We start from the raw sequence: 14,906 nt of genomic DNA, 5'->3' as shown, positions 1-14,906 counted from the left end.
AAAGCCCCCTCCCTACTCCTAAACAACAAAAGCTATGTAATGGCCAGCAGTGATTAAACAGAAATCACAGACACCTGGTTTGTTTCATTTTTGTTGAAGAACTTACATGTTTGAAGGGAACACTATCCTTTAAGGTGCATTTTATTAGTTTTCATACTCCTAAAATAAGACGGGGTTACATTTGATTTTTTTTTTACCCCATTTAAAAAATAACAGGACTAGCTATAATCTAGATGCCACTAATGTTCATTTCCTTCCCCCTGAAGATGTGGGACTGTTTCCTTGTGGCTAATTTATTAAAATGTGGAATGTATACTTTAAATAAGGATACTAAGAGAAATTACAGGTTGCCTGAATATGGTAGCTAAGCATAAATATCTTTAGAACCTCCTTCCAAAGAAAGAATTTTTTTGGAAAAGTCCAAATGAGTAAGTTCCAAATCTTTTTCACAGAACTGGCTGGTTAACTGTGGGTTCAGAGTCATTTGTTTATATCACTGGTGAAGAGAGATGCGTCCCGCTAACCTTCCAAGGAAACAAGTGTACACACAGCTCTCATTTCCCCCTTCCACTGCTAAAACATTAGTCAGAGGGTGACATGCATGTTATTAAAAATTAAGTTCAAAACACTTAAAATAATTCTGTATTAGAAACTTGGCTATTGCAAGTCTCTTCTTTTTGGAAGTCATACTGGGCTAGTTAAATGCTCCAATTCCACTGTTATTAACAATTAGAAAGCAGAAGAACATTCCAGTTAGTTTAAACAGGAGGTTTAGTTACTACAGCACTGACTCCTGGTTGGCTGCGTGGGTTCAGTAAGGTCTACTCCTCTTCCTCTGGCAGAATGTGCTCCTGGATTCTGCGGTTCATTCTTTGGCAACTTTTGAGCTATTGCCATGAATATTTCATTTACGTTCATTGATGTTTTAGCTGATGTCTCCATAAATAATAAACTGTTGTCATCTGCATAGGACTGTGCTTCCTGGAAATTGACAGCTGTTTTATTTGCGAGGTCAGCCTTGTTTCCTGATAAAGCTATTACAATGTTAGGATTGGCTTGCCTCCGAAGTTCTGTAACCCAGTTTTTGGCTCTGACAAAGGACTCCTCGTTTGTGACATCATATACAACTATGGCTGCTTGCGCTCCTCTGTAGTACATTGGTGCTGGGCTATGGTATTGTTCTTCACCAGCTGTCTCCCATATTTCAAACTTTACTGTTGTGTCATCCAGACACACAGTATGGGCTAGAAAAGCAGCCCCCATGGTACTCTCTTGAAATTCATGAAAGTGGCCCTTCACAAGACGAAGCACTAGGCTCGATTTGCCAAAAGCAGACTCTCCCAGAAGTACTAGTTTGAACTGGCATATTTTATTTCCAGTATTTGGCGTGTTGGGTCTTGTTGCTCCTCGATTAGCCATGTCCAAATTTGAAAGAAGTCTCTAATTTCAGTCTCTTAAATGAACTTCCAGGATGCAAGGTGTCAGTTGTTTTCTTTCTGGAGGTAAAGAAACCTGAGACCGCAGCGCCTGGGGCCGCGGCTCTGAAGCTTCCGGCTGCAGGTCCCGGATGGAGCCTGAGAGGCTAAGGCTGAGGCTCCCTAACTTGGTTTAAAACAGACTCCTCCTGGCAGTTTTTTCAGAAATTCACTATGGGAGCAGAGATAAAAAGAAAGTACTGAAACATCTTTGGCTGTTCCATAAAATCTTGGAGCTGTTGCTTTTATGCTGATTATTATCAGCATAAAAGATTACTCAATGGAAAGATTATTAGATGGAAATCATTTTGTCATTCCAAATCATCTCTAGATTAGCCTTTGCTTGGATAATAAAATACTAGATGAAATGACATTTTAAAAACTTCTGTTATAAAACATTGCTTTCTGAATTCATGCATGCCTGAGTATAATGCACTATGGTAAAGTAGCTGAGAGTCTGGAGCCCTATCACCTTCAAATTTTGCTTTTGCCACTTATTAGCTGTGTGACCTTGGACAAGTTACTTAAGCTGTCTGTGCCTTAGTTTCCTCATTGTTAAATAGGGTTAATAAAAGTACCTACCTTATAGGACTATAGGGAGAACTTGCTAAATTAACAAATGTAAGACTTGGAATATTGTGAGTGCTATGCTTAGTGTTAGCCCTTAGAACAGTGTTTGGCAATTAGGCACTGGGTAAATGTTACCTTTTACGTTACTGTTTTAAATGATAGAGGCTGCGATGCAGGAGAGTGGGAAGAACTCAGGAAGGGAGATTAGGACAAAATCCATTTCGTTTATATGCTTTAGTCATTGTATCTACAGTGTTTATCAAACCAGTTAGCTTTCTTTCTTTCAGCTACAATTTCCTGGGCATCTGCAGATGCCCAGAACTCAAGATTGGAAGGAAAGATGAAGCTCTAATAGCTGGTAATTAGAAGGAGTTCACTCTAAAAAGTATGTTTGTTTTTTAAAATAAATTTATTTATGTATTTATTTATTTTTGTATTTATGTATTTATTTATGGCTATGTTGGGTCTTCCTTGCTGCGTGCGAGCTTTCTCTAGTTGTGGTGAGTGGAGAGCTACCCTTCCTTGCAGTGCGTGGGTTTCTCATTGCGGTGGCTTCTTGCGGAGCACGGGATCTAGGCGCACAAGCTTCAGTAGTTGTGGTTCGCAGGCTTCAGTAGTTATGGCACGTAGGCTCAGTAGTTGCGACTCGCGGGCTCTAGAACACAGGCTCAGTAGTTGTGGCACACGGGCTTAGTTTTTCCGTGGCACGTGGGATCTTCCTGGACCAGGGCTCGAACCCACGTCCCCTGCATTGACAGGTGGATTCTCAACCACTGCACTACCAGGGAAGTCCGAAAATATGTTTGTTTTTTAATGGCACTTTACATGAGCTCCTGGGAAGTTTATTATAAAATGCTTGCCTGAACCAAATGCCTTAATGGGAGAAGCCTTATTGAAATTCCATTGTTTAAATAATATACAGGCCATGTCCCTCCTGGAACTCTGTTCCCTCTGTGGGATTCAAAGATTCTTTGAATGTCCCAAGGTATTCCAAAGCAATCACAAAATCACATTTCAGAGCTAGAAGGGGATTTAGAAACAATCTCCTCCTAAGCTCTCTTTTTACAGCTGAAGAAACAAACCCAATAGGGTTAAAGGATTTGCCTGAGGCAACTCAGCAACCTTGAAGCTAAAGTCGACCCCCAGTTTCTTTAACTCTTAGTCCAGCCCCTTGCTACTAACCTGTCCCCAATCTTAGAGAGAGAGGGAGAGGGAGGGCCAGAGGGGAAAGGACCCTGCTACGTGCAGACTTGCAGATGGGGAGTGCCCCAGTTTTTTCCCTTTCGCACTGAAAAAAGAATAAATTGATCACATACTTGTAGAAACAGTTATAATTTAGCAGAGAAAATATCAAGGCTAAGCAATGAATCACCAAGCATTCAAGGCGAAAGTTTATTACCTTTCTTGTTTATTTTTACTTCATCAGGACTAAAACCTGTTGCTATGTTGGGTCTGGGCAGCATTTTGTGATGCCTGCAGACAAACAGCGTGGCTAACTATCCAGGTGGTGAGGCTTTGCTCTCCCGGAATATTCTAGCAAACAATGTAACCTGACACGGGTGTGACAGGGCTCTCCGGGTGGTTATAGTTTATCTTTGGCAATTCCTTCTGCACCGCTTCCACACCCATAAAACCATACAGGAACCATCCAGGACCTGGGCTCGGGGAACAGGTACTCTGTGATGTGGGCCATTCCATCCCAAGGAAGTTATGGCTCCCCAGTCTAGGGTGCCCACTGTCCACAAAATAGATTTCTGTAAGAAGTGGACCCTACCAGAGGAGCACCCAATCGCACATACTGAATTTGGAGGGAAGAACACATAACTGTTTACTCAACTTAGCAGGTACTTGCAAATCACCAGCTCTCTTCCGCCAGTGAATAAACAAAGCTTATATGCAAATGATGAACACCAGTTTTGGCGAGGACTCCTGAGCAGTGTGGGTTGGCATGCCAGTGGAGACTTCACCGGAGGGTTCCTGTCTCCCATCTTTAACTTGGTGGGTTATCATTTAGTTATCCAGTTACTTTTTAAAAATTTTTATTTATTTTTTATTTTTTTAATTTTTGGCCGTGTTGGATCTCTGTTGCTGCACGCAGGCTTTCTCTAGTTGCGGCGAGTGGGGGCTACTCTTGGTTGCGGTGCACGAGCTTCTCATCGCGGTGGCTTCTCTCGTTGTGGAGCATGGGCTCTAGGTGCATGGGCTTCAATAGTTGTGGCACGAGGGCTCAGTAGTCGTAGCTCACGGGCTCTAGAGCACAGGCTCAGTAGTTGTGGCACACGGGCTTTGTTGCTCCGTGGCATGTGGGATCTTCCTGGACTAGGGCTCGAACCCATGGCCCCTGAATTGGCAGGCGGATTCTTAACCACTGAGCCACCAGGGAAGCCCCTATTCCAGTTGCTGTAAATGTATGTGACATCCTACCTCTGCAGAGATATTTCTGCAAACCTGACTTGCACTGTATACTAGTGGGTAGAAAAAACTGAAAGAGGTAAGAGATAAGTCCTTGCAATTAAGTGTGTGGCCCATACGGAACTCTCAGAGCTGTGCAGTGTTTGCATATTTCTGGGACATTTATCACCTGACCTCTGCAGTTGCCTTCTATTACCGGAGATTCCCTAACCACCAGATTGCAGCTTCTGCAATTCAGAGGCTCACAAAGGTTTTTGTTTGTACCTCAGATCATGTAGAGCCAGCATCCAAACACTAGTGTCTGCAGCCTAAATACCCTTTAAGGCTCTACTTTTATAAAACAAAGAGGCTGCCTCTGAGGTGTGATTTTCCATGGATGCTGGGACTGCCCAGCATCCGTGGATGCTGGGACCCTCCGCATCCCCCTCCTCGGACCAGCTCGTGCCTGGAGTCCTGCCTGTAGAGACTCATCGGTCAGTAAAAGAGTAATTTACCTGGACTGTACAGGTAGGCTTCAGACCTCTGTGAACGCTTGAAATTATGCATAGAGTTTGAGTGCATTTGCCCATTTTTAGCCCTAAGGGAGACTCTTTAGGCCTTTGCTGGTAACCAAAAGAGTCGGTAACCACCAAAAGTTTAAGAATGATTGCTTTTTCTCATAAGATGTTTTAAGTTATTTACTATTGAATATGCCTGAAAACACATAAACACATGACCATAAATTTTATGTCACAAAGAGGACCAGATGGAAACTTTGCCTAAGATATTTTCTAGGAAAACAAACAATTTTATTAGCTTTCTTCCTATTCTTTATTCAAAACAAAATATCTGTACTCTTGAGAGAGATGTTCACAACACAGATGCTACCTTTTCATTCTTCACTTCAAAAGTAAGGCCCGAGTGCAGGACTAATGGGGATTCTGAAACTGACTATGGAAGATGTTACCTCTTAGAGGAGAGATGGTCAAACTTCTGTAAACAGTCAGTAGTAAATATTTTCAGCTTTTTGGGCCATGTGGTCTCTGCTGCAACTTCACAGTTCTGCTGTTGTGTGGAAAGCAGCCATAGACAATATGTAAACAAATGGAAGTGGTGATGTTTCAATAAAACTTTATTTACAAAAACAAGTGGCAGGCCAGATTGTCCCATAACAGCAGTTTTGCACCCCTGTCTTAAAGGTTTAAAGATGCTATTGAATGAAAATAACAAGGCTCACATATTTGCCAGGTTTATAATGTATACCAAATTCAATCTACTTTGCAAAATATGAAATGCCAGATTATATTATTCTATTGATTGTTGTGTTGGAATGAAAACATTGAATAATTTCAGCAAGTTATTCTACAGGCTGGGCAAGCTATGGGTGACATTAAACACCTGACAATTAAAATCAATAACTCCACATGCCACCATCAACAAAACGAAAAGAAAACCTACTGAATGGGAAAAAATATTTGCAAATGATATGACCAATAATGGGTTAATATCCAAAATATATAAACAATTCATACAGCTCAATATAAAAAAAAACGATTAAAAAATTGGCAAAATGGGGCCTCCCTGGTGGCGCAGTGGTTAAGAGTCCGCCTGCCGATGCAGGGGATACGGGTTCGTGCCCCGGTCTGGGAGGATCCCATATGCCGCGGAGCGGCTGGGCCCGTGAGCCATGGCCGCTGGGCCTGCGCATCCGGAGCCTGTGCTCCGCAACGGGAGAGGCCACAACAGTGAGAGGCCCGCATACCGCAAAAAAAAAAAAAAAAAAAAAAAAAAAAATTGGCAAAATGGGCTTCTCTGGTAGCACAGTGGTTAAGAATCCACTTGCCAGTGCAGGGGACACGGGTTCAAGCCCTGGTCCAGGAAGATCCCACATGCCATAGAGCAACTAAGACTGTGTGCCACAGCTACTGAGACTGTGAGCCACAACTACTGAGCCCACATGCTACAACTACTGAAGCCCATGTGCCTAAAGCCCATGCTCTGCAACAAGAGAAGCCACTGCATCACAACCAAGAGTAGCCCCTGCTTGCTGCAACTAGAGAAAGCCTGCACGCAGCAACGAAGACCCAACACAGCCAAAAATTTAAATTAAAAAATCAATACATTTTTAAAAAAAGATCAAAAGACCTGAATAGACATTTTTCCAAAGAGGAAATGCAGATGGCACAGGCACATGAAAAGATGCTCAACATCATTAATCATCAGAGAAATGCAAATCAAAGCCACAATGAGATATCACCTCACACCTGCCAGAATGGCTATCATCAAAAAGAACAAGAATAACAAGTGTTGGTGAGGATGTAGAGAAAAGGGAACCCTCATACACTGTTGGTGGGAATGTAAACTGGTGCAGCCACTGTGGAAAACAGTATGGAAGTTCCTCAAAAAACCAAAAATAGAACTACAATATGACCCAACAATCCCACTCCTGGGTATATATCCAAAGAAAACAAAAACACTAATTCAAAAAGATACTTGCACCCCAATGTTCATGGCATTATTTACAATTGCTAAGATATGGAAGCAACCTAAGTGTCTATCAACAGATGAAGGGATAAAGAGGATATACATACATACACACACAATGGAATATTACTCAGAAAGAAAAAAGAATGAAATTTTGCCATTTGCAACAACGCAGATGGACCGGAGGGTACTATGCTAAGTGAAATAAGTCAGACAGAGAAAGACAAATACTGTATGATATCACCTATGTGTGGAGTCTAACAAATAAAAGAAATGAATGAATATAACAATAGAGAAACAGACTTCCAGATATAGAAAACAAACTAATGGTTACCAGTGAGTGGGCAGTAGGAAGGGGGAAGGGGCAAGATAGCAGTAGGGGATTAAAAGGTACAAACTACTGTGTATAAAATAAATAAGCTACAAGGATATATGTGTGGTACAGGGAATAGAGCCAATATTTTATTAAAATTTTAAATGGGACTTCCCTGGTGGCACAGTGGTTAAGAATCTGCCTGCCAGCGCAGGGGACACGAGTTCAAGCCCTGCTCTGGGAAGATCCCACATGCCGGGGAGCAACTAAGCCCATGTGCCACAACTACTGAGCCTGTGCTCTAGAGCCCACGTGCCACAACTACTGAGCCCACGTGCCTAGAGCCCGTGCTCCACAACAAAGACAAGGCACCAAAATGAGAAGCCCGCACACCTCAACGAAGACCAAAAGCAGCCAAAAATAAATAAATAAATTTATATTTAAAAAAACTTTAAATGGAGTAGAATCTATAAAACTATTGAATCACCATGTTGGACACCTGAAACTAATATAATATTGTACCTCAACTATACTTCAGTAAAAAAATTAAATAAGTAAAAGACATAGCTTTAAAAAAGAACTCCACATGTCAGATTTTTCCAGGGCATAAGACAAAAATAAAACCAGATTCTTTAAACTGATTTGTCTCCATGCAACTCAAGGAAATCATATTTTTGGCAAATGACAATGGTAAAATAATCCTTTTACCCTGAAGCCTCACTCCGGGTGGGAAATCCCTCCCCGATCCTCCACAGGTAGACTTCTGTTTTTTCTAGAAACCTGATATGCTTTAGAATCACAGGCTTTTGGCAGCGCAAACACAAGCAGGCAGCACCTGCCAGGCTTCAGGCTGCTGCTTGTCCAACTGGGGAGAAAAAGTCATCTTTGTGATGCTCCCAAAGTCTGCAGTTTCCTTCATTTCCAAGGAAGAATAGAGAAACTCTGGTCTTCTTTTTACTTTCCGCATTCAAAATAAGAGTCATTTTATCTTCCTGTTTAATATTTAGTTTTGCATGCTGTCTGGTTAGAACCTTCATATCCGCACAGTATCAGATAGCGAGGTTTGAACAAATGAACTAAGAGGAAAAGGGAAAGGGCTGGAATCGGCACCCTATGAACCAGAGGCAAGTCAATCAAAAGATGATCAAAGAGCCCATCAAAATTGAAATCACTCCTCTGGAAAATAGACACCCTCAGAATGAGTGAGTGCTGAGTGCTGACTTACCGACAGGAAAAACAATCAAAATGTATGTAAGCTCTGCCCACTGTCCACAGGAGCAAACAGCAGTTGCAAAAACACAGAGACAAACCAGGAAAGATTTTACACTGCCGGTAACAGATTTAAGTCGACACGAGTAGCCAGACTTCATACATGCCAAGGTAGGAGGTGGTACAAGAGAGGAATCAGGGGTGCAATGCAGGTGCAAGAGTCAGTAGGATGGAAAGATTTTTTTTTTAAGTTAAGCTTACTGAAGCATAATTTACAAGCAGTTAAATCACCCTCTTGAGTGTATAGTTCTATGAGTTTTGACAAACACATACAATCATGAAAAAATATTTCCATCACCACAAAAAATTCCCTTGTCCCCCTTTGTAGTCAACCCCTCTGGCAAATCCCAGCCCCTCCCAACCACTGATTTGATTTGAGTCCCCACATATATATTTCTGTCTTTGCCTTTTCCAGAATATCAGATAAATGAAATTATACAGTGGGTAGCAGAAAAAGTGGGATTTTAATCTCAAGCAAAGAGGAGTGTTTTAGAGATCAAATGTCTCTAAAGCATCTTAAGACAGATGAGGCAGTTGGTAAAGGTGGCCTGTGCTATAAAAACTGCCATGGATAGTGGAACTTCTGCAGGTATGTTATTTCCACACAAACTTCCTAAAATGAATACCTGATCGTGCCACCTCCCTACTGGAAACCTTCAATGGGTTCCCATTTTCTTTAGGATAAAATCCAAACTGTTTCATGTTGGCTCGCCAGGCCTTTCTTTTTTGTTTTTAAAGAAGATGTTAGGGGTTGGAGTTTATTAATTAATTTATTTATTTTTGCTGTGTTGGGTCTTCGTTTCTGTGCGAGGGCTTTCTCTAGTTGCGACAAGCGGGGGCCACTCTTCATCGCGGTGTGCGGGCCTCTCCTTATCGCGGCCTCTCTTGTTGCGGAGCACAGGCTCCAGACACGCAGGCTCAGTAGTTGTGGCTCATGGGCCCAGCTGCTCCGCGGCATGTGGGATCCTCCCAGACCAGGGCTCGAACCCACGTCCCCTGCATTAGCTGGCAGATTCTCAACAACTGCACCAGGGGAGCCCAGGCCTTTCTTGATATGATGTCTTTTGCCTCCTCCAGCCCCATCTCTCCTCATTCTCCTCTTTTCCATTCTCCACTTCAGAATTTCTGTGCCTGCCACTCCGCCCACATCTGGTTTTTCCTCCTGAAATGCATTCTCTTTCACCTCTGGGCCTTTGTATGTGGGTTTCTCTCTATCAAGTGCATTTTCCCATGACCCCTACCTCTTTGGCTTCAGACTTTAGCTTCCTCTAGAAGCACTTCCTGACCCTCCCAGTTTACTTTAAACACCATTCTTGTGTGGGCTCCCACACATGTACTTCCCCTATCTTAGTGCTCATCAAGCTACATTGTAATTGCAGGTTTAACGGTGTGTTTCACCAACGAGACTTTAAATTCCATGAAGCTCCAAGGGAACAGAAGCCTAGCCTGTCCTACTCATAGTTGTATTTTCAGCACCTAGCATGGTGCCTGGCACCAAGCGGATTCTCAATAAATATACTTTAAATTGAGTCAAACAGACAAACAAAATTTAGACAAAATTCAGAAGAGGGAGTGTTTCTTTTAGCTAGGGGTGGTGGAGGGGCCGGGAGGTAAGGAATCAAGAACTCCTTTAGGAAATGCATGCTATTTGAATGGGGCTCTTGTCGAGTTAATGCCTGTTGTCTCACAGCCCCACCTGCCATTCTGTGCTATGCCTCGAAGAGGTAAGGCTGAGTGTCTGAAAACTACATTTCCTAGACTCTCTTATGTGCTGGGCCCAGAAGAGAATCCAAAGGCAGCAGAGAGAGGAGTCCTGCTCTGGCTCTGAGAGTTAGGTGGCTGCTGGAGCTGCAGCAGGGGTGGGGATCCAGACTGTAGCAGCCCAGGCCGTGGCAGCATCATTTCAGAAGTTCCAGCCTGGTCCAGGCAGCACCCCTTTGGCACATCCAGAACTGACAAGCAGTACAGTAGCAGGCGTGGACTGAGAGGCTTTAGACCAAGGGTGCTTAGCTGTGCCTTCTCTTTTACTCCTTCAGCTCCCCCCGCCTCACCTTTTGCTATTCCAACACCTCCAGCATCTTTACAACCAATTCCCTGTATTAAATTCCCTGTGTTTGAAACGCCTAGAGTGGTTTCCATTCTCCTGCCTGGACCCAGACCAATACTGCCTTGAAATCAGGATGGGGGTAAAGACAGAAAGGGAGAGACCGCCATGAGCAAAAGTCCAGAGTTGGAAGAGTTTGCAGGGACTTTTGGAGAGCAGAAAATAGTCCAGTTTGGCTGGGGTGTAGTGATTGAATAGGGGAGTGGCAGAAAGAAAAGCCACAGAGGCATAATAGGCTAGCTTTCCCACTATACTGCTTGTTGACTTTGGTCTACAACTTGACAAAGATGTTGGGTTTATGTGACATGATTTGGTAGTCATCGGCACAGAAGTGAGAATCAAAAACATAATGCTGGATGACATCACTAAGGGCGAGAGTAGAGAAGCCAGTCCCACAAGGATGCACGTGGGAGGTGGGTGGGAGGATGAAGTGTTGGAGGTGAGAGAAAGGATATGGAGAAGTAGTGGGAACGTAGGTAGCAGGAGGACCAAGGCTGTTCTGCGCCACAGAAGTCAAGGAAGAAGAAGACTTGATGAAAGGTGGGACTTGCCAAGACTGTCACTTCCTGCAAAGCGTTAAAAAGAATAAAAGTTGAAGAAAAATCCATGGGGTTTGCACATGTCAGTCTTAGTGATGTAGCAGGCACAGAATTAAGATTTCTAATGGCTAGAGTGGTTGGATAATGAGGAAGTAAGACAGTGAGAATGGCCTCTTGGCCCCTTCTGCACCCATTTTCTCTGCCTACCACAAAGCCCTTCCCTCCCCACACCCTCAGCCCCTTACCCACAGCTCCCCACACCGCCTTCATCCAAGTCTAGGATGGGTCAACTGTTGGGATTATGTATACAAAGCCAGCTTGCTGACTTGCAACTTTGGACTTCAGGTAGAGAGTATCAGCTTATTGTGGAGGCCAAAGCTATTCAATAGCATCAAAGAATGGTGCTCAAAGTTGCAGACTAAATGCCCTTAACATTATGCTTTCAGTTTTCCTTAAAGATGTCTAGCAATTTAGTAAATAAAGGCTGGTTGCTATCTACAACTTCATTAAAAACAAACATATAAGAATTATACAGTTCTCCCCTCCCCTCCTTTTTTTAAATAAAGTGTAGCTTGTCTCATGTACTTGACATCCACTCAAAGTCACAAAATCTCATCGACACACATCATTGTGTTGAAAGCTGCATATCTTACAAGACCCTGGTGAACTCTGCAGACCACACTCTAAACAGTTGGTGAGGGGAGGCCACAGAGGGAGTGAGCAGGCTTCCTGTATTTTGATAGACTAGTGGAAGCCAAGGTTAAAATCTGATTACTTTGCAAGGATTCCAAAACTTGACCTAAATCACCTCGCAGAAGTCCGTTAACAAATCGGAGCATCTCCAGTAGCACCGAGCAAGAGGCATTCAATCCTCACAATTCTGGTAAGTTCCACTTTGGGGGTAGGGTATACTTGCCCAAGTCAGACCTTTAATAAAATGTAGAACCTACTAAGTCCAGAGCTAACTAGTTCATGATCAAATATCAGCCTCTAAATCACATTCTGTATGGAAAAACAAGCCTGCAAAACATCCAAACAATGGTGCAGTAGGTGGAAACAGATGTCACCATTTATTTTAAGATTAGTTTATTCAACAATTGAAAGGGAGAATGTTGCTTATTCTACATAACAGCTTAGGATTTGAGTCGTTTACCTGTTATTTTTTTAAAAATACAGGGCTATCAGATAGTTTCCTAGATGTTTTAAGCAGAGCCTAAATGTTTAGCTCTGTGTTGTGCTGCTATATTAAAAGAAAAAAACAAACAAAAAAACAGGTTAAATATTTTAAAGTAACCTTAAAAAAAAAAACTCTGAATTAGTCTCAAATGGCCTAATTTTATTTTTTCTAACTGCCAATAAGAAGCAATAAATACTCATGATTGGTATCTTTGAGGATGACACTTTAACAGGGAGCAGTAAAATCTCAGTTAATTTCCACTTCTGGTCTTGAACTAATTTTTTTTTCCCAAAGTGTAAAATTTCGAGCAGAGATGTTGCTTTATGTCATCTTGCTTTCTTTCTTTATTTAGTTATAGAGAGTGTGTGGGAAGGAGAAAGAGGGAGGAATAGGGATAGCTGGGTGGGTTCAAACTACTTTTCCATCACCCTCCTTTATGACAAAAAAAAGAAAAATGCGTGAAAAATGAGTCTTTACCTTTGCTGCCTCAACTTCATCACCTCCCATTCACTTCACAGCCCACTGCCATCTGGCTCCCATCCCATTTGCTCCATTCAGACTGTTCTAACGAAGATGTCAACAGTGTTTTCCTACTTGCCGAATCCAATGACCTATTTTTAGGCCCTCTTCTACTTGACCTTCCTGAAGCATTGGACAGGCTGTGGGACCCAAGTTTCTGATCTCGGCACCCACGGTAATCGGCCTGGGGGGAGCGGGGCCCGGGTGGCTGCACAGGCAGAGCCCAGTGAGTCCTGGGAGGCTAGTCCAGCAGCAGCGATGCGGCCCTTGCGGGGGTTGATTTTTGCCATCGCAGAGTGTAGACACGGTGTTGTTAAATCTCTTAATTTTTTAAAGAAAAGCTTGTTTTATGAGAATGCTTCTCATTTCTAAATATTGGCTCAAAGTTTTAAAATGCTTGTGGAACAAGTAACCATATCTGTAGAGCTCCCAGGAGAAGCCTCCGCTGGAGGTGGTCCCCCCCTTCTCTTGGCTTCTGCACTTACCTCTCTCTCCCTGTTCATCTCTGCCTTATTTTTTTTTAAACATCTTTATTGGAGTATAATTGCTTTACAATGGTGTGTTAGTTCCTGCTTTATAGCAAAGTGAATCAGCTATACATATACGTACATCCCCATATCTCCTCCCTCTTGCGTCTCCCTCCCTCCCACCCTCCCTATCCCACCCCTCTAGGTGGTCACAAAGCACTGAGCTGATCTCCCTGTGCTTCGCGGCTGCTTCCCACTAGCTATCTATTTTACATTTGGTAGTGTATATGAGTCCATGCCACTCTCTGACTTCGTCCCACCTTATACTTCCCCCTCCCCGTGTCCTCAAATCTGCCTTATTATTTTTTTTAATTTATTAATTTATTATATTTATTTTTGGCTTCATTTGGTCTTTGTTGCTGCACGCGGGCTTTCTCTAGTTGCAGTGAGCGCGGGGCTACTCTTTGTTGCGGAACACAGGCTCTAGGCGCACGGGCTTCAGTGGTTGCGGCACGTGGGCTCAGTAGTTGTGGCTTGCGGGCTCTAGAGCACAGGCTTAGTAGTTGTGGCGCACAGGCTTAGTTGCTCCGTGGCATGTGGGGTCTTCCTGGACCAGGGCTTGAACCCGTGTGCCCTGCATTGGCAGGCAGATTCTTAACCACTGCGCAACCAGGGAAGTCCCAAGTCTGCCTTATTTTTGTTCTTGCTTTTTTTTTTCTTCCATCTACCTCTCTCATGTTGGAGCTCCCCAGTCTTCCTTCTTGGCCCTCATCTATTTTCTTATCCTCTTGGGCAATTTCACAGGCCTAGGGCTGATTGCATGTGTTTGAGATTAGTACAGTCGCAGAGTCCCACGCTTGGGGTTTCATGCTGCTGTCCTGAGATTCTTATGCTGTCCTTGAATTTGTGTTTGAGAGTGAAGGCTGATGGTCAGTGGGAGCATGTGCTGAGGGCTTGGCATCTCAGTGTACGTGCTATCTTTCCTCCTGTGCCTCCCTGGGAAGTGTCCTTGGCCACCAGCTCTCTGACCCTTGTCCCCTGGGTCCTGCCTGCTCTCCCTTACTCCCCCTTTCCCCAAACTGCTGCCGCCCTCTGCCCTGGCAGGGATCTGAGTGCAGGTGTGAGGAAGTTTGGGGTCACAACCAGTGGTATATCAAGGGCAAGGCCCGGCAGTGGTGGCTGTCCCCACCCTAGGCTGGCAACACTGCAGCTCCTTCAGTGGGCGATTGGCTGGGGCCAGCCACTCCTTGATCCAAATACCCGGCACATCCTGGCACAGAGGTTGTGGTACTCTTGGGGTCGCCTATCTGCTGTGGATTGGGACAGATGGAAATGGGAGATGCCTGACTTGACTTCCCAGCTCCCTCTTGAGGCATGGCACATTGGTCTGGGGGCTGGTGGGAGGGGAACACAGCATCTATCAGGTCCAAGTGCATGCAGATCTTGCCAGTCCCAAGGTGGAATCCCCAGCACCTTCAAGGCTCTGAACTTACCCTGCAAGTATCCCCAGATCCTTTGGGCTCACACCGTGCCTGGGGAAACCTTTTCTTCCTCCTAACTTCTCTGAATCTGGCTAGTATTCTTTTCGTCGGAGCAGC

The 14,906-nt window shown here is 43.8% G+C and overlaps 1 protein-coding gene across 1 annotated transcript; it reads right to left on the bottom strand.

Annotated features, from left to right (window-relative positions):
• Nucleotides 1-740: 740 nt before the first annotated feature.
• LOC132485090 (ras-related protein Rab-5A-like) lies at nt 741-1,459 on the bottom strand. Its single transcript, XM_060091574.1, has one exon. It carries the CDS (start codon nt 1,417-1,419, stop codon nt 772-774), a length of 648 nt encoding a protein of 215 aa, XP_059947557.1. The 5' UTR covers nt 1,420-1,459; the 3' UTR covers nt 741-771.
• Nucleotides 1,460-14,906: the final 13,447 nt, after the last annotated feature.

This window comes from Mesoplodon densirostris, chromosome 1, assembly GCF_025265405.1.
Source record: "Mesoplodon densirostris isolate mMesDen1 chromosome 1, mMesDen1 primary haplotype, whole genome shotgun sequence".
NCBI lineage: Eukaryota > Metazoa > Chordata > Mammalia > Artiodactyla > Ziphiidae > Mesoplodon > Mesoplodon densirostris.
The sequence above is the reverse complement of the archived record's forward strand: the minus strand, read 5'-3'. Positions and strand labels throughout refer to the sequence as shown.